Source organism: Anopheles coluzzii, chromosome 2 (genome assembly GCF_943734685.1).
Source record: "Anopheles coluzzii chromosome 2, AcolN3, whole genome shotgun sequence".
Taxonomy (NCBI): Eukaryota; Metazoa; Arthropoda; class Insecta; order Diptera; family Culicidae; genus Anopheles; species Anopheles coluzzii.
Genome location: NC_064670.1, coordinates 71,815,812 through 71,840,182, shown reverse-complemented (window position 1 = coordinate 71,840,182; position 24,371 = coordinate 71,815,812). Strand labels below are relative to the sequence as shown.

At 41.0% G+C, this 24,371-nt stretch overlaps 5 protein-coding genes across 10 annotated transcripts in view; 3 read left to right on the top strand and 2 right to left on the bottom strand.

Annotated features, from left to right (window-relative positions):
* The first annotated feature begins 191 nt into the window (after positions 1–191).
* On the top strand, positions 192–4,141 carry LOC120961150 (SANT and BTB domain regulator of class switch recombination). Its single transcript, XM_040384829.2, has 3 exons — positions 192–1,426; positions 1,492–2,419; positions 2,518–4,141. Exons 1-3 carry the CDS (start codon positions 636–638, stop codon positions 3,235–3,237), a joined length of 2,439 nt encoding a protein of 812 aa, XP_040240763.1. The 5' UTR covers positions 192–635; the 3' UTR covers positions 3,238–4,141.
* LOC120961153 (ubiquitin-conjugating enzyme E2-22 kDa) lies at positions 3,760–6,428 on the bottom strand. The gene is made up of 4 exons (XM_040384835.2): positions 6,244–6,428; positions 5,702–5,868; positions 4,546–4,698; positions 3,760–4,448 (listed from the first exon to the last, which is right to left on the bottom strand). Exons 2-4 carry the CDS (start codon positions 5,762–5,764, stop codon positions 4,065–4,067), a joined length of 600 nt encoding a protein of 199 aa, XP_040240769.1. The 5' UTR covers positions 5,765–5,868; positions 6,244–6,428; the 3' UTR covers positions 3,760–4,064.
* Positions 5,295–15,506, top strand: LOC120961151 (ribose-phosphate pyrophosphokinase 1). 3 transcript variants are annotated; one of them, XM_040384830.2, is made up of 7 exons: positions 5,295–5,494; positions 6,914–7,289; positions 9,498–9,681; positions 11,009–11,062; positions 13,288–13,386; positions 13,468–13,926; positions 14,003–15,506. In XM_040384830.2, the coding sequence occupies exons 1-7, from the start codon at positions 5,443–5,445 to the stop codon at positions 14,093–14,095; spliced, it is 1,317 nt and encodes a 438-aa protein (XP_040240764.1). In that variant the 5' UTR covers positions 5,295–5,442; the 3' UTR covers positions 14,096–15,506. The 3 variants fall into 3 exon arrangements, with proteins under 3 accessions (XP_040240764.1, XP_040240765.1, XP_040240766.1); XM_040384831.2 differs by lacking the exon at positions 11,009–11,062 and having other exon boundaries at positions 5,304–5,494; XM_040384832.2 differs by lacking the exons at positions 5,295–5,494; positions 11,009–11,062 and having other exon boundaries at positions 6,865–7,289.
* A 124-nt stretch (positions 15,507–15,630) lies between these two features.
* Positions 15,631–17,535, bottom strand: LOC120961152 (metallophosphoesterase domain-containing protein 1). The gene is made up of 2 exons (XM_040384834.2): positions 17,099–17,535; positions 15,631–17,015 (listed from the first exon to the last, which is right to left on the bottom strand). The coding sequence occupies exons 1-2, from the start codon at positions 17,226–17,228 to the stop codon at positions 16,387–16,389; spliced, it is 759 nt and encodes a 252-aa protein (XP_040240768.2). The 5' UTR covers positions 17,229–17,535; the 3' UTR covers positions 15,631–16,386.
* Positions 17,536–19,763: 2,228 nt separating this feature from the next.
* LOC120953404 (protein furry) overlaps positions 19,764–24,371 on the top strand; it is a 46,534-nt gene continuing 41,926 nt past the window's right edge. For 2 of the 4 annotated variants that reach the window (XM_040373291.2, XM_040373287.2), the window contains exon 1: positions 19,764–20,014. In XM_040373291.2, the coding sequence (XP_040229225.2) occupies positions 19,918–20,014 (97 nt within the window). In that variant the 5' untranslated portion in view covers positions 19,764–19,917. The remainder of the gene's footprint in view (positions 20,015–24,371) is intronic. The other 2 variants (XM_040373292.2, XM_040373290.2) reach the window with 1 other exon arrangement.

Below are 24,371 nucleotides of genomic sequence, written 5' to 3'. Positions count from 1 at the left end.
GGTCGTTCGTGGAGATGTACTTCAAAATATACACAGCCACCTTCCCAAACTCGTACGAAGCGGGAACGGTCGAAGAGTGGATTCCTCGGATGTTTTAAAACCATTTTATCTCGTTATACGCATCGTGGAGTCGTAAACTCATGAAATAAATTTAAGTAACTGCCTCTTCATACGTTGAGCGATGGGTTTTGTCCTCCTATTTTCCTATTTTGTTTCAAGGTTTGCACACACCCGCCTACAGCCGTTTAAGAAAATTATTTGTATTCAGTAGATATTGTTGCAAAAAATAATTTACAATTCAATATGATGATTTTAACATTTTCTACTCATTAAAAGCATGCGCATATTTATTTACTATTTATTATTGAACATATATCGCATGTTTACCACTCCCAGAGCAGCATTTCCCCACCTATGGCGAAGAATGGTCCGCCGTTGTCAATAGCAACCCACAATAAATAGAATTTTCATTCTCCAAAGTTGAAAGATTTTTGATCGCAGTTAGTTTTGTTTCATACCAATAGACGTAATAACCCAAAATACCCTCTCTGTAACTTCAAAATTTTGTATTCGAAAAGTTGAAAAAAGTGATTAAAACGTTTCAAAAAAGGAAAAGTACGATAAAGCCTGCCAGCATGTCGGAATCCAACGCACCAGAGTCAACCGAATCAATTTCCATGCATGATTTTCTGGAGTTTCTGAATGTAACGTGCCAAGTGAACGACTCGTTCAACAGTAGCAAGAAAAATCCTCCCACCTTCGACTACAACCAACTGGCACGTAATGAGCTGGTCAACAGTATACAGCAAAACTCCCGTACGACCGGCGGAGGAAAACCGATCGAACATTCATCAACAATTTCCCCCGCCAAATCCATCACTGGAACGACAGGTGGCAAAAAGGACACCAAGCTGGATGATACCTCCTCCTCGCTGAGCACACGATCGCCAGCGGAAAAGAAATTACCGTCTAAAAAACGCACCATTTCACAAAAATCTCAAAAAAGTAAGCCCGAAACGGTGGAGGTACCGAAAAATCGTCTGGAAGCTATTTTGAACGAAAAATTAGACGAAGTCCTTAACGAAGGCATACTAGATTCGGTATTGCCCTTCATTTGTCCGTCGAATGGATCCGGATATCATCATAAGAATGGGACAGGACAGAAATTAAATGGCAACAACCCTCTGGGAGTGCAATCGATGAATGCGTCCGCTTCGATCGGGGTTGGTTGTTCCAGTGGTGGGAAATCGGCTGCAAGTGGTGCCTCCTCGCCTGACACGCAAAGTGGCAGTAGCAGTAAAAAGTCTACGCTTTCCGCTGTGGGAGATGTTTCACAAAACTTTCTCATCGCTAGCAGCTCCACCAAAACAGGCGTACGGAGAAAATCATCGATCGCACAGATAGCCATTCCAGACAGCCGTGCAGAGTAAGTATGCGTGATGTATTTCAACGGCCATTCCATATAAAACTCTTTTAAACTATCCTTTCAAGACCGGAAGTCGTTATTCACGTTTGTGACGAGGTGAAAGGATCGTCCAGGGATTTTTCCTGTCCCCAGAAATTGCTCATTACCAAGATGGGCTACTTTGCGGACGTGACTGCCGGTCAGCGACTTGAGGATATGGACATTTCGGTGCATTGCGATCTGCAAATTTTCGAATGGCTCATGAAGTGGGTTAAAAAAGAATCGATGGCCACGGATGAATGGCCAGCTTTAGATCCTACCAACGTAATTCCAATACTGGTATCGGCTAGCTTCCTGCAGATGGAACCGTTGCTGCTCGATTGCCTTTCGTTCTGTCACGCTCGACTTAACGAAGTCGTGAAGGCTTCCGCAAATCTGGCCTGCCTGAACGACAGTATCATCACGCGGCTAGCGGCCATGTTTACTAATCTCGAGTTGGAGGTAGTAAAGGATAAGAAAGATCGCATTGCACCGCGTCTCTGGACCAAACTGATCCAAAGTCTGTGCGACATTGAACCACAGGCGCTGCGTGGTCACTACGCGACGCTGGTCGGCATGTTCCGGTGTTTAAAGTGCGGTAAGTTTCTTACGCAAACGGTCAGCACATACATTCACTGTCTGCCGCAGAACTTTCGATTGAATCGTTGGGGCCAGCTGATCAGTGCACATGTGAAGGATCCCTCTTGGAACATTACCAACTATGTGTCCAGCTTGCATAAAGAGTTGCGCTCCTGGCGGAAGGTTTATTGGCGTCTCTGGGGACATTGCCATTTCCTGTACTGCTCGATATGTGACACCCACTTCCCGGTGAGCCAGATGATGTGGTGCCAGTATCATCCCGAGCAACCGCAATTCCTTGGCCCAGCGGCAGAGGGCCGTGTGGCGGGCCCTGCTGGACGTTATCCATGTTGTGGAAAGCAAGCCTACCGGTACGAAGCATTGCCAGGACCTTCGGTAAGTGAAATGAGTGTGAAAAATAAACTAAACAAATAAATGTGATACTCTAAAAGTAGAGTTTAACGCTTCCTCTGTCAATTTAACGTACCAACTAGGGTTGCCAGTTTCGTGAGCATACCGTACAGGTAGACACCGACCGTGATCGCGCAGTTTTGCAGCTTGCCCTGCACGCCTCCGAAGGTGGCTGCCTTTACGAACAGCCACCCTTTAAGCCGCCAAACACGTCCGCCGATCCCTGGTGGAGCGGAATTGGCATACTTCCGCATCGCTCCCGCCAAGGACTACTGCCCACGTTCCACGTGGACGGCGATGCAATGGTCAATCACCATCACCACCATCGCTCCAATCGCCAGATGTCCCAGTCGGTAATGGATACGGAAAGTGAATCGGACTCGGATGAGTACGACAAATCCGGCACTAATCAGAGCCGCAGCACTAGCAGCAGCTCCGACGGTGAGGAATCGGAGTACAGCAGTCCTCCATCGTTTCAACATCAGCAGCAGCAGCAACAGCAAGCACACCAACACCCACAGCAGCCAAAGGATGCCAAGCGAAAGTTGAAACTATCGTACGGCAGGCACTGGGCGGGAGACATGTCCGCGCGCAGCAATCAGGACAACCAGCGAGAATTTGAGGAACGCGCCATGAAACAGATCATTTCGATGGTTGGTAAGCGGACAGGCGGTGAGCAAAATTCACAATACCAGACTTACCAGCAAGGTGGAACGTACATTAAGCTCGAAACCGATTGGCGAGAGTCGATAAAGCAAAAAAACCTTGCTAGTCTTAAGGTAAAATCGAACGGAACGAAATGATTGCTATTAATAGATTTACGTGATAAATCCTTAGAAAAATCGTACTAACTTAACTCTGGCACGGTAGAAAAGAGGTACATTTGAAACGATCTTTTTTGTTTTACTTTATTTGCAGCCGTAATAATTGCTCTTTGCCAAGTATTTTCTTTACGAACGGAATGGAATGAGCGAATAACTCAGTTGCTGCTAACTTGTTTTCAAAAGAGTCGAGCTTTGTGTGTTGTTGGATTGGTTTATTTCTTTTTCTACCAAACGTGTGCACTAGGTTTCTGTACAACCCCAGGAAGGATTACGGCAATGAAAAAGTGTTTTTAGCTTTATCGATTTTCATTCACAGTTCTCTTTACTGTGCTCCTTTCCATACGTTTCCTCATACTAACAACCACTAATAGTTATCTTTGCACCAACGCAATATAATTTAAGCTGTCTTTTCACGTTGTAAGCCATGTATTGCTCATTTGCTTGGTTTCGATCCATTCTTTTATGATAGTATAGTATACATACATTATGGAAAAAACAATCCTCGGTTGCGAAATGACGGTGGTTCTGTATTTGTGTATTCCAGCAGAAAACAAAAACTTACCGAAGGTTACTGATTGATGATATCACAAAACATGTAACATTTGTATCAGTTGCTAACGTTTCCAACGGTACTTTGGATCATTAAGAGAACGGTTTAATTTAAAACTTCACGAAAACGCACTTTTCTGTATTTAAAAAGGAATACCCTGGCTACGAGAAAAAAAACACGTCATTTGCAAAGGAAAACACAAATAAAAACATCGAGTATGGGGGCGGGAGGCGGTCGAACATTACCCACAAAGAGACTAACTGAATAGCTGTTCAGACGCACGTTCCAGATGCCAGTTGTGGCGTGAAAGGGCGGCTCGGGCATCGTACGCCGGGATACCCATATCACGCAATCGTTGAACCTTCTGATCAAAATCGGCATTTGCAAACGGACCACCTGCATACACGTTGGTCCAATGCTTTGCCGTCAGGATGAACATTTCGTGGTTGTCTTTGTACTGCGTAGCAACGACCGCATCCTGTGGATCGTCCGGCTCAGCAGCTGCCAGCAGTGCTTGCAATGATAGCAATACCGTCCGCAGGGTCATCGCAGCAGCCCAATTGTCTTTTAGTATGTCGAGACAAATCGCACCAGTCACAGACGAGATGTTAGGATGCCATATTTTTGTCACAAATTTCACCTAGAAAATTAAGCACATTTTTACTCTCTGTTTGTCTCCTACTCTCTCTCACTCTCTACGCGTTTATTATCATCGCCGATGCCGGTGTTCTTGTTACCTTGGGAGGATTGAAAGGGTACGTTTCTGGGACCTTTATTTCTAACACAAACTTTCCTCCTTCGTATGGCGTGTCGGGTGGTCCAGCAATCTCGCCCCTCAGTTCCGTAAAGTTGTCATTTACCATTTCCAACTTAATAGAGCATTGTGTGATCTGTGGAAACAAAACAGAGAAAGATTGGAAGGTATTTGGACATTAGCAGCTTTTTTTTATTTTGAGGAAACGTGCTTGCACCGTGGACCCTATCGAATGTATTGTTTATGATAACACACATGGACAGTATGGGTAATCACTATGGGTAAGTATGGGGCAAACTAAACAAATTAATTCAATTTTCAATTTTAATCAGTTAACGGAAGGTATGGGAGATAACGGGAAAATATCAAATCTTTTGCATTAGAAGCGATGACGGTAACCCTTTCGTCATACTTAAGCCATACGTAAAAATAGCGAATACACGTGTGTTGTTGGCAATAAGTAATTTTATAAAATTGAGGTTTCGGTAACTTGACTAAAACACATTTTAAAATTTTAAGTATTATACGCTCATTTTTGTATGGCAAATAGTAAAACGATCGGTACCGCCGGTCGTTTGTTGTTTGCTCTCTCAGTATCAGCAATAATCAGATGCAGAGGAATAGGTTGTGATTCAATATGATTTCAAAAATAAGTCACTAAGTTCAAGGTAAAGCAGATATGGGCACTGATTGAACGACAAGCCGGTGTTGGTGTTGCTGCGCGATTGTACCAATCATTCTATACACCGACGACAGTTGAAAGTTCTATCACGTACAGCAAGTTCTATCGTAAATATTCCAACTAAGTAACGTTTAAAGTGAACTTTTATCGTAGTGGCGTGATTGTGAAAACGCAACATTCTTTACCAAACCGTGCACAATGGGCAGAAAGGGCAGCAAACAGACAAAACTGCCTCCGGACAGTCAAGAAGGTAAAACAACAGAAAAGTGTGTGTATTGTATGCATAGAGATTCCGCGCTCGTTGCTGGTGCTATCCAATCCACCAGATCCGTAGTTTGTTTACGTACAACACAGTGTGTTATGCAATTATCAGCGAACAGATGTTTTTTTTTTCGCGACGAATTCATATCACACACCCACTAACACTGGAAGAACAATTGTGTATTGTTGCAATTACCTCTTCACTTTTAAGAACCTCCTTAAACTCTCTTTTGATGCGGGATACTGCCATATTCGCCATAGTTACACAGTACGGTGTTCCTCTGCTAGATGATGGTTATGCAGTAAATCTCGGAAGCTGTGTGGCCGTATTTTTCTGGCGAGTAGCGAGGGTAGATGATAACGCTAGAAAAGAAGAAAAACGGAGGTTTAAATTTATTTTTTGTTAATATGTTACTCTTGTAACCGAAGGAAACAATGCCAGGCTAAACACAATTGCTGATAAATATACCAAGCACCATCATACTCATCAGACGTTTTGTGTTTTTATTGTTAGAAAAAAGTATTTGTTGTTCAGTTATCTACTAATTTCATATGGCATAGAAGCAAATTGAAAGTAAATAATGTTATCCGCAACTCCATTAATTGTGGCTGCTGATGGTGGATCCAACATGTTTGCAATATCATTCTTGCCATATCGTGACGTCAGTTGACTAGTCGGTACATTATTTATAATTATCTCTGTGACGGTTTCACTGGCAGGATCGTTTCTATACGTACCTGGCGGCAAGTATGACTCTGGGTAGTTGCTGATGATGATAGTGCAGTTTACTTTCGTCTCAATGTATTACCAACAGAAGATGTGAAATTGATCCAACAACATTATCATCCGGGATGCGGGCTGCTGGTTTCTTTTTGGGTGCTTTATTCCCTTGCTTGTGTGCGTGTGGCAATGTTTGTGTGTGTGTATGGTGTGTGACAAGAGAAATGACAGGATTTGAACGGTGTGAATCATGACGTTTCGAAATGCCTGCACGCTGAAAGTCGCATGGAGGACTTTATATTAAGGAAAACTTTATTGTTATAAAAAATACAAAATAGAAAGGGAAATAGTGTATCTCACAGAAAATTCATCAATAAGTTTTCTTACTTATTTTCTTACATTATGCACAAAAAAGTACGATAAATTGCTTTAATTGTATAACGCGTTTCTCATTGCTTAACATAATTTATGTATTTGGATAAACAAATATTGTACAAAAATATGCCTTCGTAGTGTTGCTAGTCCAGTATCATGCTCGTGAATTGAAAAAATAACTAATCTGTTGCATCAAGTGTCATTAGACGATGTTCAATCGATAGCCATCGTGCACTGTGGGTTTTGTTGGGAATTCGAATGACGGATATTCTTTTCACTTGATTGGTATTTAATTCCACAACGTGATGCCAGTCCGATCATCTCACCCGATTCGCGCCAGAACGCTCATCCGCAGCAACTTGGAGAAGGCATCTGTTATCAGCAATACCAGCAACAGCAGCAGCGGCGGCACCCCGGCCTGCGGCAGCAATCTCGTGCATAGTTTGTCATCGGCGACACCCAGCACCGGTGGCAGTAGCATTAGCGACAGCGGCAGCGATAGCAAGCATCCGACCGACAGCATTTCTACTCCAAGTGTCGATCCTCACCAATTGCTACAGTCGAGGATGCCTAACATCAAAGTGTTTTCTGGTTCGTCCCATCCGGATCTTGCGTCCCGCATCGTCGACCGGCTGGGTATCGATCTCGGCAAGGTGGTGACGAAAAAGTTCAGCAACTTGGAGACTTGGTAAGTGTACGTGCGCGCGTATGTGTGTGTCTGTGTGTGTGTATATGAATGAAACGGTGTATGAAACTCCCTAACCCAGTACGGGAGTGTATATGTGCAGGTGCAAATTGAAAAAAGCGGAATATGTAGCAGCTTATTTCTGAACAGGCGATAGAAGTGGATGGCATGGAGATTAGATGATCTCGCAAATAAGGCAGAAAGATGTTACAATAAAATGGCAGCAAAGGATAAAAGTTCTGCACCCTCTTAACATGATCTCTGATAGCAGCATCCCGTCGCATATTGTATATAGAGAAGTGCAGCGCTAGAATTGGGCTAATGGCAAACAAGGCATCGAAAGGAATTAGTTAAAAATAAATTGATGCTATCCCGCCGTCCGTCCGATTCGCGTCCGCTGCCCACTGGCGGCAGGCTGTTTTTGTAACCTTGACGAGCAATGAGTGCACCCAGTACACAGTGAGTTGTAGCAGGCTATGAGGGATATTTTTCTATTTAAACTACAACATCTTTGAAACAATTCCCGCATGGTTTACGCCAAAGTTATGGATTTCTTCTTTTTTATTATTATTATTATACAATCATTGCTCTAGCTTCGCTTGGTAATGTTGGTGTGAGAATGTGTTGAAAAATTCGTTGCGGAACCGGTTTCCCAAACCTTTACATCGGATAGAATTTAATCAATTACCAGTTGCTTTCTTTCTTTTTATGAATGAAAAAAGCATCATCGTTTTGTGCATATCTGGTACCAAGTGCCCGTGATGTAATGTCGGTGATGTATGTATTACTTCTGCTGATTTTGGGGGGTTCCATTTGCTCGCCGTAAGAAAAGAAAGGTGAACCACCACGTGTAGCCACTTTACCAGCGCGACGGAGGAACCGGCTTAATGCTCTATGCATACACAACACTCACACACCTTCATAAACAAACGAGAAATGCGTGTTCCGAAAAAGGGATGGAATTGGTTTCTTTGCTCTTTTTGCTTTGCATTTTCTTCGACATGTTTAACGTGTCTACAAGGTCATGCAAAAGGCGTCCCTCAAGGTGTTTGATGATGGGGATTGATTGAGCTCAATTTATGTGAACTCCACCGTTTGTTTTGCGGCTTCTCAACGAACGACGGCTTTCGTTCGCTAGATGATGGTTGTCATGCCTTTACCATGATTCCCCTTTCGGGCAGTCATGCAATCGATCAAGCAGCTTGCTTTTTTTCTTCTTGGCAACGGGGTGAACATGGTTTAGAGAGAGAGAGGGAGAGAGAGAGAGAAATGAAACGTTGTATACTCTGAAAGGACCTTTGTCCTGTTTACAGTATTTTGAGTTAAATGTGTTTCACAGCTTTTCTGTGGCAGTAAACAGCTGATCGTTATCAGTGTTGATTGGTGCGTGTTTTTTTGTTTTGCGTAACTTGGGAATGAAATACATTTAACGCATTTTGCAGCAACAGCTCGTACTCAAACAGTGTGGAAACGGGACATTCTATGTTTTCGCTTGTTAATTGTGTTAATTTAGATAATTACAAGCATTCCCCTTCAGGGAATAGGGAAAAAAGAGTATGATCCGATCATCGAGATATCTGCCAAACCACCTCCATTATTAGGCCAGCAGAAGCTTATCTCCAGCTCACGCACACATTGAACAGAAATGTTTGTGTCATTCTAACGCATCGCGTCTTTACTTACTACTACATCTACGCTGCCAAAGCGTAAGCAAGCACGTTGTTTGGTTTGCCGGCAAGTGTAGGTAGGCTTTGCAATCTGCTTTGATGGTAGTAGAAGGAACCCATGCGTTTTGCGTAGAGAAATAGTATAGGAGCCGACGCGTATGCAAGGGGAGAGGTGGTATACGCCGTCCATTAGGAAGCACGTGTTGGCAACAGAGTCTGCAACATTGTATGAGGTGGATCGTTTTTTACCCTGTAATCACAATGATCTACTTTGACGGGTCGTTAATAATATTATAATGTTAAAATGATGATACACACGATTGGTAGACATACGTTTAAATATGGTTTCACATACGGCCTGGGATTGTATGCGGATGAAGAGAGAAAAGGGATGGTGGGAGGGAGGATAGATGGAGTGGAAAAGGTGACATTTTTTTGGATAAGAAACGCTTCATCGTAAAGTAGCAGCTAGATGTATGATGCTTTGTAATGATAAACATAAGTTATTGATAATATAATTACTAATATTGTATAATCTTTTTAGTGTGGAAATTGGTGAATCAGTTCGCGGCGAAGATGTGTACATCGTGCAGTCAGGTTCCGGTGAAATCAATGATAACTTGATGGAGCTGCTGATTATGATCAACGCGTGCAAGATTGCATCGGCTTCTCGTGTGACTGCAGTCATACCATGCTTCCCTTACGCACGGCAGGATAAGAAAGATAAGGTACGTTGTTATAGACTCGAGGTGATGGCAATGCGGCGCGAACACCCCATCCTTTTTTAATGCTTTGCGTTCCTGTGCGCAAAGCCAACGCTGCACCTTTGTTACGATACAATGTTCTCGCTCTTGGTGAATGAAAGAGTGGTTAGTTGTGCTTAAGTCTCTATGCGAGAACCGGTTAAATGGGCAGGATGTGTAAAGTGATTTTGATTTTTGTAAACAATAGCTTGCGAATGATCACATGTGAATTGAATTTTGTTGCTTGCCCCAACGATCGTACACAGTAAAATGTAAGATTAGTCTAAGAACATGTACAAACCCCAACCCCCCCTCCCAAAGCTTTAGGTTTCGGATGATAATGTGGAAATATCGGTTGCTTTTAGTAACAGTTGACAGTGCTTGTAATGTTAACATCATCGGCCACAAACGATGCTGCGATAACAAACGATGCTGCGATTCAATGTCCTGGTGGAGGGTTGGTTTTCACACGAAATTGTTTCTAGGCATTAATCTTCCAAACAGTAAAAGGAAAGCACTGATGATGATGATGTTGATGATGATGTTGATGCCGATCGATCATGTTCCACTTCTACGATGGTGGTGGGAAAGAGGCAACCGCGGCGGGAACGCGCTTCCGTTTCGATGAGCGATAGTGAATAATATTATTCAAAATAGCCGAAGGATAGAGCAGGCTGCGGGATCGATCGCCAGAGCAGCTGATCTGTTTTCCCAGTTTCTTTCGAAAGGTTATCAGTGGTGGTGGCAGAAAAGACGAAACGGTTTAAAATGATTTCGTCAATCAACTCGCTTTCTAACGAGTTGCTGTGTCAGATGCTGTGAACGATGACGAAAGCACTGTAAGATGGAGTACATCGTGATTATTATAAATGCGTCAAGAATGTAGTACATGTTGCGAGGGGTAGCACGAGTCTGGCGAATGTTTACAAACACCCGCTTATCGGCAGAAAGTCAATCATTCGTCGTCGACGATCAGCCCAGCTCTGGGGGAATGTGCTTTCTAGGGCAAGCCCTCTATTCTAGGGACTTGTTTTCATAACAAATACGTATACATATATACATATATATGCATATATACATGGTCTTGTGTAAATGGCAACGATACAATACTTTCTGTGGAGCAGACGGAATTATTGACCAGTATTAATATAAAGTACGCGTTATACAATGAGTAACAACAACAAAAACCTGTTTAAACTAATATATTTTTCTTTCCTTTTTTGATACATATATGTATACATAATTGATGTATTGGTTTGGTCCACGTTATGGCCTTGTCCTCAACCTACCCACTACACATCACATCACACAGACAGGCGACGATAAGCTGGCAGAGCTCATGAAAACCAATGAGTGGAAGTTCCGGGTAGGGCCAAAGAACGGTTTTTTCTTGGCTGTTTTTTTTATACTTCATCGTATTAAGAATATGTATTTTTGTCATTTGTTTGAGTCCTAGCATATTGTGTGTTGATGGTACATCTCATTCCATACACAGAGATAGGGACATCGTTTTGAAATGCGCAAAAAACCTGTAACTATTTTGTGCCTATGGTCTGTGGAGTATTGTGGTTGAACCTGTTTAATCATTCGATTCGTGTATGTTTTACACTTGGAATCAAACGTTAAAATAAGACTAATTTTATGGTAAAGAAAAAGAGGCGTTATTTACTTACAAATATGTTTTTTTTTTCTTTGCGTGCAAATCTCGGGTGCAATTTATATTAATCCGTTAGCCTAGGATGTTACCACGTTTCAACTATTGTTCTGTCCACTAATAACACTCTGCCACACTTGGTACGAAGAATCATTTTCATCGCTGCATTTTCCTTCTCTTGCGTTTTGTTATTGCAAATCGTGACGCGATGATAAGCACATCAGAATGTTAATGCAACACAAATTATTTCCACATTGGCAATCAAGAAATTGGCGTAAAACAAACCAAAACACATTAGTGAAGCGTTTTGTATAATTTAAGATTTATTTATGTTTATCATTTACGATTTTTTTTTGAACAATAATTGACATTTTTGCTGTTCTGTACTATTCATTGTATGTCTTTCATCGTCTTTCGTGTTTTGTGTTTTGTAAATCGGGTTTTGTATTTTGTTTTTTTTTTTTTTTGTAAATGTAAAAACAATCAATCGCCAAAAGCAGTGGAATGTAATACGGTAGACGCGAGTAGTTAATGATTGATTTATGTTTGTTTTGTATGTATTGTGGAGTTAATTTACGAAGCGCCATAAGGGAGAGACACTAAGCTGTTGATTTGTTCATCTTTTCTTTACATCTCTCGGGTTTACAGGTGCTCTTCGTGGTTTTCTATCAATATGCGTCTTTTTGTTTTTGCACAAAACATGCTGCTCACGTTTAATTCCCTTTTTTTCATAAATACGAAGCATTGCCTAAAAAAAGGCTTTAAAAGCTCCTACTCATTTGCGTTAAATAGCCTGATGATTGTTAAAAGACAACGTGAAGATGTGTGCAGTTTCGAATGGTTCGATGTAATATCCTGTACAACCGGTAGCTTCACTGTAATCATGCCTGAAACATTATCTTACGTTTTCTCTTTCTCTTTTTTTCCTCATGTTTCCGTTCTGTATCATTGTGTTTAACCATTTCTCACCCATCTTAGGATTACATACCAGAGGCCTATCTAGTGAGTAGTGAAAAAAAAAATCATGGAAGTTCAGGTAGCAAAAGAATATGCGAGTGTCCCTTCCTTTTAGGCAGATGCTTTATTAAAATTGTGTAGAAAAATTCACGGCATAAAGCGGATCGAATCTCTGTTGTTATTGCAAACATTCTAAAGCCAATGTGTGTGTTTCGAGTATGTCTAGAAATGGCCTTGTACATATAGCGGGTTTTGTGGCAAAATGCACCTGACCAGAGAGTTTGTGTTTTCAATTTTTTACACACGAATTATTGTTCAGCTTAGCACCACTTTTATTCCCTGCTCTCTCTCTCTCTTTCTCTAATACGTCGCTCTCCCGAATGTTTTAAGTAAAGAACATTGGATAATAATCCAATGTAATTTGTTTTACACCGAATTTAGATATTTATGTTTCAACCAAACTATTCTTTATCAAAAATATCATTCGATTGCTTCATTTCCATGCGTTTGTTTTACCCTGTGGAACACTGTTACATTGTTTCAGTGTACATTTCAAATTTTCGTGGTCATGGCCTTTTCTTGCTCCCTTTATCCCCTTTGCACTGATGTGGTTTGTATGTGAGATGCATAGTTGATACGATCATTCAATAAAACATTGGGCAATTTGTGGAAAAAACAGAACCGAAATATTAATCCGACTCGCTTTTATACTCATCCTAACACCGATACTGGGATGCATGTCCGTAACAGCAGTGCGTTGTTGTATGGTACACTTGTGCGCAATGATCTCGACTAATCTAAGGGAAAAATTAACAACAATAAGTACAATATCATTAAATGTGTTGCAAATGTGTTTTTTTTCTTAATTTCTTTTGGTTTGGGATTGTTGTTAGGTTTATGGTTGATCGAGAAACGGTAACAAACTTGTACCTCTTTTTCTGTAATTGCTTGTTTTCTGCGCTTTTTTCCATCCTATACAGAGCCGTGCGCCGATTTCTGCCAAATTGGTAGCAAATATGCTTTCCGTTGCGGGTGCCGATCATATCATTACAATGGATTTGCACGCTTCACAGATTCAGGTAAGCTAGTCGATCAAGTGGGCACTGGTGTTGCTAAGGAAGAACAATCCGAGATCAGATTGTAATGATTTTCTATTGCAGGGTTTCTTCGATATACCGGTCGACAATTTGTACGCCGAACCGGCAGTACTGAAATGGATCAGGGAAAACATTGCCGAGTGGCGGAACTCCATCATTGTGTCGCCGGATGCGGGCGGTGCGAAACGTGTTACCTCCATCGCGGATCGGTTAAACGTGGAGTTCGCTTTGATCCACAAGGAGCGTAAGAAGGCAAACGAGGTCGCCTCGATGGTGCTGGTTGGCGATGTGAAGGATCGTGTGGCGATCCTGGTAGACGATATGGCCGACACGTGTGGCACCATTTGCCACGCGGCGGACAAGCTGGTAGAGGCTGGTGCAACGAAAGTTTACGCCATACTGACGCACGGCATCTTCAGCGGGCCGGCCATCTCAAGGATAAACAATGCTTGCTTTGAGGCAGTAGTAGTGACAAATACGATCCCGCAGGATGGCCATATGAAGGATTGTCCCAAGATTCAGGTACGATCGAAATGAATGCTTTGTGTCAGTATGATGAATGTGTAATTATTGTCTTGTGCTTTCGCCCTTTTTACAGTGCATCGACGTTTCGATGATGTTCGCCGAGGCGGTCCGTCGGACGCACAACGGAGAAAGCGTGTCGTATCTGTTTTCTAACGTTCCTTACTAAAACACCACACCAACACCGCGTTTTCTAAATACCAGAGTGTGTATACCTCTGCTCTTCTAAGCTATGACACAGATACACAAACACACATAGCTCTACACCTTACACCATAGTCATTGTCTCCAATACGATTGGAATTCTTGGCCCGGAAGTCGGAAAGCGGAAATTAAACACAACAACAACAACAGATTTCATTGTTTCTTATCGGTTATACGTAAATTTTGCATACCCACGCGTTCTAAAATAGAAAATCTAAAATATGTATTCATCATCATGATCCAGTGTACAACATGAGGGGGTAGTCATAAACAAAAAAAAAAGAGAATAAGTACGTGCAAAAGGTAGATCAGGATGTGAGGAAAGAACGTTAAAAATACATTTGCCAGCAGCCATTTATTTGTGCAGCATAAGAAAAACGTTGGGAAGTAAGAACTGAGAACAGGGTCAAGGCAAAACAGTCGTTATGCTTGCATAAATAAGGTCAGTTTTGGATGTGTTCCTTCAAATGAGCGTTTACGTGTTTCATACGTTTCATATGCACTCTGTGAAATGAAACAGTTCCACATAACAGTTGTTCGATTTGTTTTAGACGCAGTCCGAAAGTGCTATAAAAAGACAAGTTTCGATTTGCATTTTTTTTTTTTTTTTGTAAATTTGTTAGCAGTACCCCTGGATCCGAGTTGCGGTCGAGTACTACAAATACTGAAAGAATCAAATGATTCGTGTTTGGTTTGCAAATAGTGGAGCATAAACGTTTGTTATGTTTTGTTTTTTGTTTTCTTTTCTTTCTGTATAACAACCGAAAAGGTGTAAAAGAACATGTGCATTCTAGGTGCTAGAGTCTGGCTAATTTCTGTAAGGACTAGGCAGTAACCATGTAAACAACAATTGTGTGTTATTTGAAGGCAAACGGAACACATCCTTTTATAGTAAGGTATCAAATATCGAGAATCTGGTCCATGTGGCATACACCGCGCGTTTGTACATTAGATAAGATTGAGAGTCAGGGCAGTGAATGATAGGGGGATACTCCTGTAATTGGATGCAATAGCGCTACCGTGCAACAAAACTTCTTTTCTGGCAATATTTCACACAACATATAGTTTGTTTTGTTATTTGGCTTTGTCCTCGCAAACCGTGTTGTGACGGCGACTCACCTCCTCTTTTTGGTCCCATAGATCCATTGCGACGTGTTTCTATACGAATGTAACAGACAAACACACAGACAGACATATGTTTTATTTTATGGTACAATCTATGTTTAGTTTACTATTATTTGATATAAAACCACATTAGCTAGTGCTGATATTAGCTACCAAAATAGCGTCGTCCTGTTATGAGTGTTACAGAACCGACAGAAAGAAATGCTGATTGGAGAGTAATTTTGTAATAAATAGCACAATTTGAGCATTCAGCCATTGTGAGGCAGCTTTATTTTGAATAGAAAGAAACGTATAACGCACATATTCAGCTGTGCACACAAACCAAATTATGCCTCTGGACGCTATGTCACGCAGCAAAGCAAATACAAGTGCCACTAAAACAGAACAGCAAAATTTATTGACAACATTCTACACGTGGGTGGAGGGGAGGTCAAAAGCAATAAATATAATTAATTTCTCGAATCTTGCATCCGGTTCTTTGTATCATCACAATCGTTCTTTTGCTACGGAAAGAGTGTTTTTAAGCCAAGCTTCAACTAGTACAAAGACTAGCAGTAATGTAATATCCATTCTACTAACACAAAAAAAGCAACACGGCCTGGCCGTTTCATCTTGAGTAGAACCTAAGAACGTCTAAATTATTGAGCAATTGCTTTCTACCTTTTCCCTAACTGCAGGCTTTACATCTAATCTTATTCCGTGGCCCTAATGTGTGTTGTTTTTTGTTGTTGCTTTGTGCCGCATATTGATAACTCCAATAGGGGGGGGGGGGGAGTGTTTGGTTTAGATAAGGATCGGGGGGTTTGATAATTGAAATGAGCCATTTCATTCGTCACTTTCGTTTGCGCGTTCGATGGGGGAAAATGTGATGGAACGAAACATGAGCATTTACATTAATACTTTGTTGCCGCTGAATATACCTTTGGTTTTCGCCTAAATGTTCTAAACGTCGGTTCGTTCTAGACATTGTGCTGTACGAGAGGGAGAAGGATCTGATGAGCCTTATCGATTTGTCAGTGCGTCATGTACTGCTACAAGTAGTGTGTTGATGTTTCTTTACGTTGCTAAGTACATGTCATGGTATGGCACAGTAGGCCGCTAAGCTTATAAGTGAGGTGACTAGTAGTAGCCCTAGTCGTCTTTGGTTCGACCCTTGGGCAGTGTCACATCGAAAACAATCGGTTGATTATTGGGCAGGTAGTTGATGTCGCAGGTGGATGCATTCACAAAGATAATTCGACCATCCGAAGTGATTCCGTAGCCTTCGTGCACATGTCCGAAAACGTGGTACTTTGGCTTAACTCGCTGCTGCACCGTTGCAAGCAACTCCACACAACCTGCTCGCACTCCGGAACAGCAAAGATCCCCATGCCCAACGGGCGGCGTGTGCGTCACGAGTATATCCACGTTCTCCGGTATTTGTTCCCATTTCTCGAGACACGCCTGGCCGCGCTTCACGTTAAATGCCCATTTGCAAAACTCGGGCTGCCAGGGTGTGCCGTAGATCTTTAATCCGTACAGCTCGACACATTCATCCTGGAGGTAGGTACAGCTGCTCAAATATTGTCGAATGTTTTCGGTTTTCACGGCCTCCGCGAGGCTTTCCTTCGAGTTGCCGAGCGTCGGTATTTCATCCAACAGTGTGGAGCCCGTCTTCTTACAACAGGCACTTGCATTTTGAAACGGATGGGTGAAGGTGTGATCGAAACTAAGCTCATGGTTCCCTGCAATCACCAGCTTGTGTTTGTGCGGCAGTTTTTCTGTGGACGCGAGAGAGAAAAACAAATAGGTTAGGTAGGAGGGCTTGGTCTGCTGGAGGGAATGGATGGTAAAATAAACTTACTTAACCACTCGTTGAAATCGACCACCTCATCCAGCTTGCCGCAGCGTGTAAAGTCTCCGGCGTGGATAAAGATATCGCCGTCCGGAATGTCGAATTTGATGTGATGCGTCAACGAGTGGGTATCGGACATGCAAACGACGCGCACCTTGTTCGATGGAACGTCCACGGCCGGGGGTTTTGTGTTGATTTTTATAACGCGCTGGGACTATGATAATTCCTTCCATGCCGATGTAGGATCGTGCGTTAGCGGGTGGATATCAATCTTCATAGCCGAGGCGATATTGTTCAGTAGAGCTGGTGGACACTTGCGATGGATTTGCACGATTGACAGTTGGAGCCGGATCGCTAGGCTACAACCCAAGCAACAAAAGGAACATACTTTCTCGCTCTCTCAGGGTTACCGGTCTATTGGGTAAAACGAGAAAGCTGTTAGTTGGGAACGTCCCGTCACGTATACTTGACACTTCGTTTACTTTCTCTTCTTGTTTATTTATGTTGTAGCATTGTGCTCCATTGCATTTTGTTTTCATAGAGCGCGGAAATGCAAATTTCACCTCAAAGTTAGTTAATCCACATATGTTTTCAGAAAAAAGAAACACATAATTGATGTACAGTAAAGCGTCGATTATCCGGGCAGCTCAGGACCGGACGGTTGCCGGTTAATCGATTTGCACGGATAATGGTCCAAGAAATGTCAAACGCATATAAAACATATGAAATTCACTAGTTTTATTATTAATTCACCTAGAATCAATCAATTAATCGTTAGTAGAATCCCAGGTGCCACAAATCCACTAAACGACCACTAAACGGCTTCTAAACGACTCAAGCACTCTACCTAAACGGAATATAGAAAGACTTCGTTTAGCAGACGGCAAACGACTCATGCATTCTAAAAATAGCAAAAAAAGCTGGTGGCGCTCTCTGTTGGTGGGATACCTCAACCAGTTGAGCTTCATCGCTTGGAGGAGAGCTTTCTCATTTCCTCTGTACTGTTGTATGGTTTCGCATTGAAGTTATGCATCGCTAGAACTAGAACGGCGATGCTATTGTTTAAATACTAAACTCCAATGGAAACCACCAGCACTGAAGCAAGTGAGATTTAAGTAATGGTCGTTGGTGTTGATACCCACGTATCTGACCACACGACCATTCATATAGATTTTTGCTCGGAAAGTTAGAAGGCTATATAGGTCATGATTAGATGAAACTTGCCGAAACACATTGCAAGAAAAGGATAGCAATATAATGATGAGTTGTAATACGCCATCTATTGATCAAACCAATGAAACTGTGGAGCTTTCATTTTTTTTTCTATGGATATTCAATTTTCCAGTCGTTTAAGCTTATTCTGTGGCGCTTGGGATATTATTTTAATCAATAACTGTAGGTTTAACAACTGTTCATGAACAAAAATGAATTTCGAAGATACCCCTAGACACTACCAAGCTGCACAAGAAACTGGTTACCCAATTGATTATCGCTGCAAACTATCACCGTAGGTATGAACAGCTGTCAGATTTATGCGCACGGTTAAGTCGTCCGCCGGTTAATCCGTCCCCGGATAATCGACGTTCTACTGTATTGATTTAACTCCACTGATATCACTCATAATTTATTTTTCTTCTGTTTTCTACGTTGTTTTTTTTTTGATTTTATCCACGTCTCTTTCTATCTCTCTCTTACATAAAAAGAAAAAGCAAACACAATCGATGCTCTACGCACAATTGAAAACTTTAATACACTAATGGGCTATATACGGTAGTTACGCGACGAAAGGTGTGCTATAGCAAAGTTCGTTCCAGCGCTGGTCGGTCTGACTCTATGTTCCGCATGTTGGCTGTTTTCAACACTGTTTCGGGATGCTTCCACTTCAACATCTCAACTCAGTGCTTCAAGGAACGTCTCCGACTTCTGCCGTTTCCGCGGTGAATTGCGATACAATTCTTGTTTTTGCTATGTACTTTTGTGTGTACTGTTACTTATCTTCATAAGGCCATACGGCCCGTTGAAGATTAAACAATAAATAATAAAGTGTCTTATAATTATATTCTACTAACCATTTTTATTGTAACCTCGGCTAGTTTTCGATTACAAATCAAATGAAAAATCAAATAAAAAATATCACTGATTGTGAATTAAAATAGTTTATCCCGAGTACATTCCGTGCTTGCAGTTTCTGGAAGAAACGTTGGTATAAATATGTTTATATTCCACTTAACAACCACTAATGGACGTCAATTAACACGCCATATTTGATGACAGATTAATTTACTGTCTGAAGGAAATGCACCCAAATTGGTTTGTCGGGTATCGCGAGCTTACATTGTTTACGTAAACAGCTGATTGACAACAAAGCCGGGTGCGACCGTGAGCTGTTTCACTGAGGACAGAAAGAGGAACCGAGTAGTGAATGATTCAACTTTAAATGAACGTATTTATAATCTTACCACTTGGATTGAATCCGCAACACGTTAGATAGTTAAAGAGATGCCCGAGCGATAAACAGTAATCAGCTGATGAATATGTTGTTGCAAGCTGTGCGCCCTGTTCGATCCGTCATCGGAGAAGTGGTGTTTTTTGCCGTCACTGTGAACCGTTTGACAGCTGAATAAAAGCAACAAAAAAGAAGAGCATCAGAAAGAGGAAAAGTTGCATTATTAACACAACATAGCAAAACTGTTCGATCAATAGTGAAAAGTGAAAAGCGTGGAATAGTGTTTACAGAAGTTGTTTTTGTTTGTAGTAAACGGCTGGGATTGGGCTGTAAATCGACTACCCGTTCGACGGTCGTCGTTTAGCCCACACTCACTCGCACAATGCAGCGCGAAGTTGCTGACGATGGGACCGAGATGGTCGACAATGGCGAAGATAATCCGTCCACAAGCAGCACAAACTTAGCATCCACCAGTGCAGGTAAATGGTCAAATAATGTGGATTAATTTAGTGCAAACATATTGCCCAAAGTCCAAGGTTCTCCTGATCGAAAGCTGCTCTAAATTACCTTCATCCCATTAAATCCCTCCCCTTTTCACCCCCTCTGATGGCATAGCATCAATGTTGTGTGCCACTGCGTTGCGGATGTGCTTACTAGAGGTCTTGACATTGCAGTAACATGAAGCTTATATCAGATGTATCCAGCAGGATGAAAAAAAACAAACATGTTCTGTAAGTGAAATTTACGTAACTGGACAAAGCATGGGGATACTGGATGGCTTCCAATGTGACTATGTATGCAAAACTCCAAAGAACTTCCATGACGTTAAATGCAGCACAGAAATCATCATACCACCAATGTTTACATACGCTTCGCTTTGTTTTGCTGATGTATGGCGTTCCGTTTGATGACAGTACGCTAATGTTACGAAGTTCTAAATACGAAGTTCCAAAGGCTTTCCCAGTACGGTTTGGAATTGTTTGTGATACATGAAGCTGCCTAGCTGTTTCAATTCTATATGAAACAACATTCTAGATAGCTGAACATCAACGCATCAATGGGCGTTATGTTTGATAGGAGGAGACGACTACTTAATCACATACGGAGGCCTTCCCAATTGATGGTACAGCTCCATCGGCTGACTTGTCTATGAATATTCTTGAATAGTGCTCCAAATAATATAATTTATCGCACAGAAGATTAATGTCATTCAAGCTCACACCATTGATGTTTAAAACTGGTTTAATCGTGTAAACATCTCTATATGTTGGGTGTCTATGATGCGGTGTATGTTAAGGCAACATGTTAGGGTCCATGCATTGCTTGTGCCTACTAAACTTATTACACTTCACCGAGCCCAGTCTAGGTCCGACTTTCATATTAGCCTGTTTGAGCATACAGCGGCGGCGCCCTTCTGTCTGACGTCTCATAATTTCACTTCAATATGTGAAGAGTAGTACCAATTATCAAACTTTTTACGAACGTTTTTATGCATGTGTTGTGAAGTAGTGAAGTCAACTCTCTTGTAAGTATACTAACTATACCCCTTATGGATTGCATTTTGAGTTGAATGGCTAATTTTCTACGCTGATTGTTTCAAATAACTTCTGCCGGGAATGGTTCCTTCTCCAGTAGCGGACACAGATACTGTATCGGTTCCTGTAGTAGTACAGGGTCACGATTCATTCCATTACTGGGATACTAGATCTATCTTCTTCTAGTATCGGTGGGAGTAGTAGGGAGCAGTTCCAGAAATGGTATGGATTGGAGAACAGCTCCAAGATCGGTATGAGTTCTGCATAATTACTAATTACGCAATACAATAATTATGTTATTGATTCAGAAACATTACCATGTCAAATATAGGTTCGGGATCTGTTTCAGGATGGGCATTGGATATGGTTCAGATATGTTCCAGGATCTTTATCGGTGTGGTATAAAGGATATCTATTTTGTAAAAAAAATCTTTCGCGTATCACGCATGTTTACGCTACGGAACACAGGTTGGAGACCACAAATCGTACAATCGTTCGTTTCATTTGCGCAAAAAGGTTAACATTTAATATAAACAACTACAGTTCACGGTCGCCAATCTGCACCTTTTAATCCGCAATAAACTTTCTTTGTAAAACATGAAAATATACGTAACGTAATAATTATCCCATGAACCGAGACAAAAATAAGCTTTACAGTAAAAGAGAGTTTTGCAGAGACAGTAAGATGTTTAAAAAACACATTAAAACGACATTCGATAATCTGCACTCTATCTAGTGCGAATTATCGAGCGTGAACTGTATTCGAAACAAAAATTAAGGTCTGATATCCAGAATTCCATATTGTATGAGTTGCAAATATTTTCAAAGCGCAACTTCTAAAGAATATAAAAATTAAAAAAATACATAACTATGAAGAAAAATTTCTCAGTAATACATCATTTTTGAATTCTATGATTTTATGTTGTTGTTGTGTTGCTTCGCAAAAAGAGCTTTTTAACCCGTAACCGGCATTTATCATAGTATCAATTGTCTGTTTGTTTTGTAGTTTTTTAGATTTTCTATGTAACAAATGTTAGTCACATTTTATTAACTGAAAATCAACAGCTTTTTTTTCTATTTTTTGAAACAAAATCCAGCTCGACTTAAGACAGTATATTCTTGTATACGTTTGCGTTATCCTTTTACATTTCAAACTATAGTGAAACCCCTCATAATGAGTAGCCCTTATTGCGAGTTTTTCGCATAACGAGCAAATCTAAATCTTCCACAAATACTCGCTTAACGAGTAAAATCTCGCACAACGATCAATATTAAAACAAACAAATAATGGGTATATTGCTTATGTGTAAGCAAGTTCGCAAATGTTAACAATGAGTATTTTATCGCTAATGAGTTTCGATTATCGCTCAGGTAAATGTGAGTTTCGATAGAGGAAAGCGGGACAAAATGGAAATGTTAAGTAGTTTAATGAATATTTATTCGAATTACTCACAAATTAGCATTATTGTTTAATTAAAATATACCTGTACTATTTATCTATGGATGAAAATTACCACAAAGCCTCGAAATAATGTAAACATATGAAAAAACTGTAAAGTAAAAGTTGATGTTTCACGTTATGCTATTTTGACACGAAAGGCAAAATGAACCGCAACAACTTACATGATGTTCATAAAACACTCAAATACAGGGTTTTCGAGCATTATATAGACATGTTCAGCGAGTTGTAGATTCGTTCAGGCATATAATAGACTCTTTCAGCGAGATATAGAATTGTTCGGATGTAGCTGTAGACATGTTCAGCGATTCTGTAGAGCTGTCATTTGTTTTGTTTACACACTGTGCCGCAGGGTTCAATTTTTCATTCTTAAAAGTCCTAAAAGTAGCTAATAATCATTCTCCAAGCTGTTTAATACATAAATTAGTTAAAAAAAAAGCATATTTTTTCCAAAACCGTTTGTTTACCTTCTGATGAGAATGATGCAACTTGCAGTCCAAGGGGTACGAAAGTGACAGCTCTACAGTACAACCGAACATGTCTATACCTACTTCCGAACAATTCTATATCTCGCTGAAAGAGTCTATTATATGCCTGAACGAATCTACAACTCGCTGAACATGTCTATATAATCCTCGAAAACCCTGTAAATAGATTTTGAGCCTTATAATTCATCTTTGCTGTGAAATAATGCTTAAATAAATGGTGCCCATTTTGCCCCCCCTGCCTATTTTGCCCCGTTGATCCCTACAAAGAATAGTTTAATATTTATATCTAATATTATATAATAAAAAAATGTTTTATATTAACAAAAATACTAACAGCCTAAATGTCTTACAACTTATATTGTTATCAACATATCAACTTAGATATGGATATCAACACCATACTCTTCATAGACACAAATCAATAAATAGATTTATAACATCGCCAAAAACATTTAAAGAAGAACAATACACCACACGTGGGAATAATTATAAAATTGTCCGATACTTCCTGCGCTTCACATTCTACTTGCTTTGACAAACAAAGCGATTACAGACAAATTTGGCAGCAATGTCTCGAGTAAAGTCTCTAACAAGCTAACCGATATTTTTCCGTTTGAATCAGATAATCGGCACTTATATGTTTCAAATAAAGTTTTTTTTTTAAATTTAAATGATATTTTACCAACGGGTCGGCGTCGCTTATGCTTTCTTGCACCTACCGGAGTTGTTGCACCTCCTGAACCTACTTGTACCGGGTTGATCCGAATGACTCCGGGACGCTTACGGATGGCTCCGACCCGATAGGTTCGGGTCGACCCGCCCATCGCGCCCAGGCTCTATAGTAGGGGAAAGCGGGGCAAAATGGGCATGTTAAGCAGTTTACTGAACATTCCTTTGAATGTGCCACAAAACACAATTGTTCTTTCATTATTGTATGCCTCCACCCTTTATCTATGGATTAAAATTGCCACATAGAATGAAAACAACTTAAAACCATGAAAACAGTGTAAAATAAAAGTTTATGTTTTACGAGAAGCAATTTTGACACGCGCGGTAAAATGGGTATAGACCTGGGGCAAAATGGCCATTGTAAACAAACTGTGAAACGTCAAAACACTGGGGCAATATGGGCCACAACAACTGCACTTAGGTAATGGTCTATGCTTTTGCGCACGTTTGGTGAAATGTATTTTCGTTCTATTGTTCGACGATTCCGGAGTCCGGACGATTCCGGACGATTCCGGTCGATTCCGGGCGATTCCAGCCAATTCCAGTCAATTCCGACTGTTCCGACGATACCGGACGATTACGACGATTCCGCACGATTCCAGACGATTTCAGACGATTCCGGACG

Excerpts from the sequence above, each read along its gene's own strand:
- LOC120961150 (XM_040384829.2), top strand. The coding sequence starts at position 636 with ATGTCGGAATCCAACGCACCAGAGTCAACCGAATCAATTTCCATGCAT. Across the intron at positions 1,427-1,491 it reads ATTCCAGACAGCCGTGCAGA|ACCGGAAGTCGTTATTCACG; the intron begins GTAAGTATGCGT and ends TATCCTTTCAAG. Across the intron at positions 2,420-2,517 it reads AAGCATTGCCAGGACCTTCG|GGTTGCCAGTTTCGTGAGCA; the intron begins GTAAGTGAAATG and ends CGTACCAACTAG.
- LOC120961151 (XM_040384830.2), top strand. The coding sequence starts at position 5,443 with ATGGGCAGAAAGGGCAGCAAACAGACAAAACTGCCTCCGGACAGTCAA. Across the intron at positions 5,495-6,913 it reads GCCTCCGGACAGTCAAGAAG|TCCGATCATCTCACCCGATT; the intron begins GTAAAACAACAG and ends ACGTGATGCCAG. Across the intron at positions 9,682-11,008 it reads GGCAGGATAAGAAAGATAAG|ACAGGCGACGATAAGCTGGC; the intron begins GTACGTTGTTAT and ends CACATCACACAG.
- LOC120961153 (XM_040384835.2), bottom strand. The coding sequence starts at position 5,764 with ATGGCGAATATGGCAGTATCCCGCATCAAAAGAGAGTTTAAGGAGGTT. Across the intron at positions 4,699-5,701 it reads AGGTTCTTAAAAGTGAAGAG|ATCACACAATGCTCTATTAA; the intron begins GTAATTGCAACA and ends TTGTTTCCACAG. Across the intron at positions 4,449-4,545 it reads ACCCTTTCAATCCTCCCAAG|GTGAAATTTGTGACAAAAAT; the intron begins GTAACAAGAACA and ends TTAATTTTCTAG.
- LOC120961152 (XM_040384834.2), bottom strand. The coding sequence starts at position 17,228 with ATGTCCGATACCCACTCGTTGACGCATCACATCAAATTCGACATTCCG. Across the intron at positions 17,016-17,098 it reads CGATTTCAACGAGTGGTTAA|AAAAACTGCCGCACAAACAC; the intron begins GTAAGTTTATTT and ends TCGCGTCCACAG.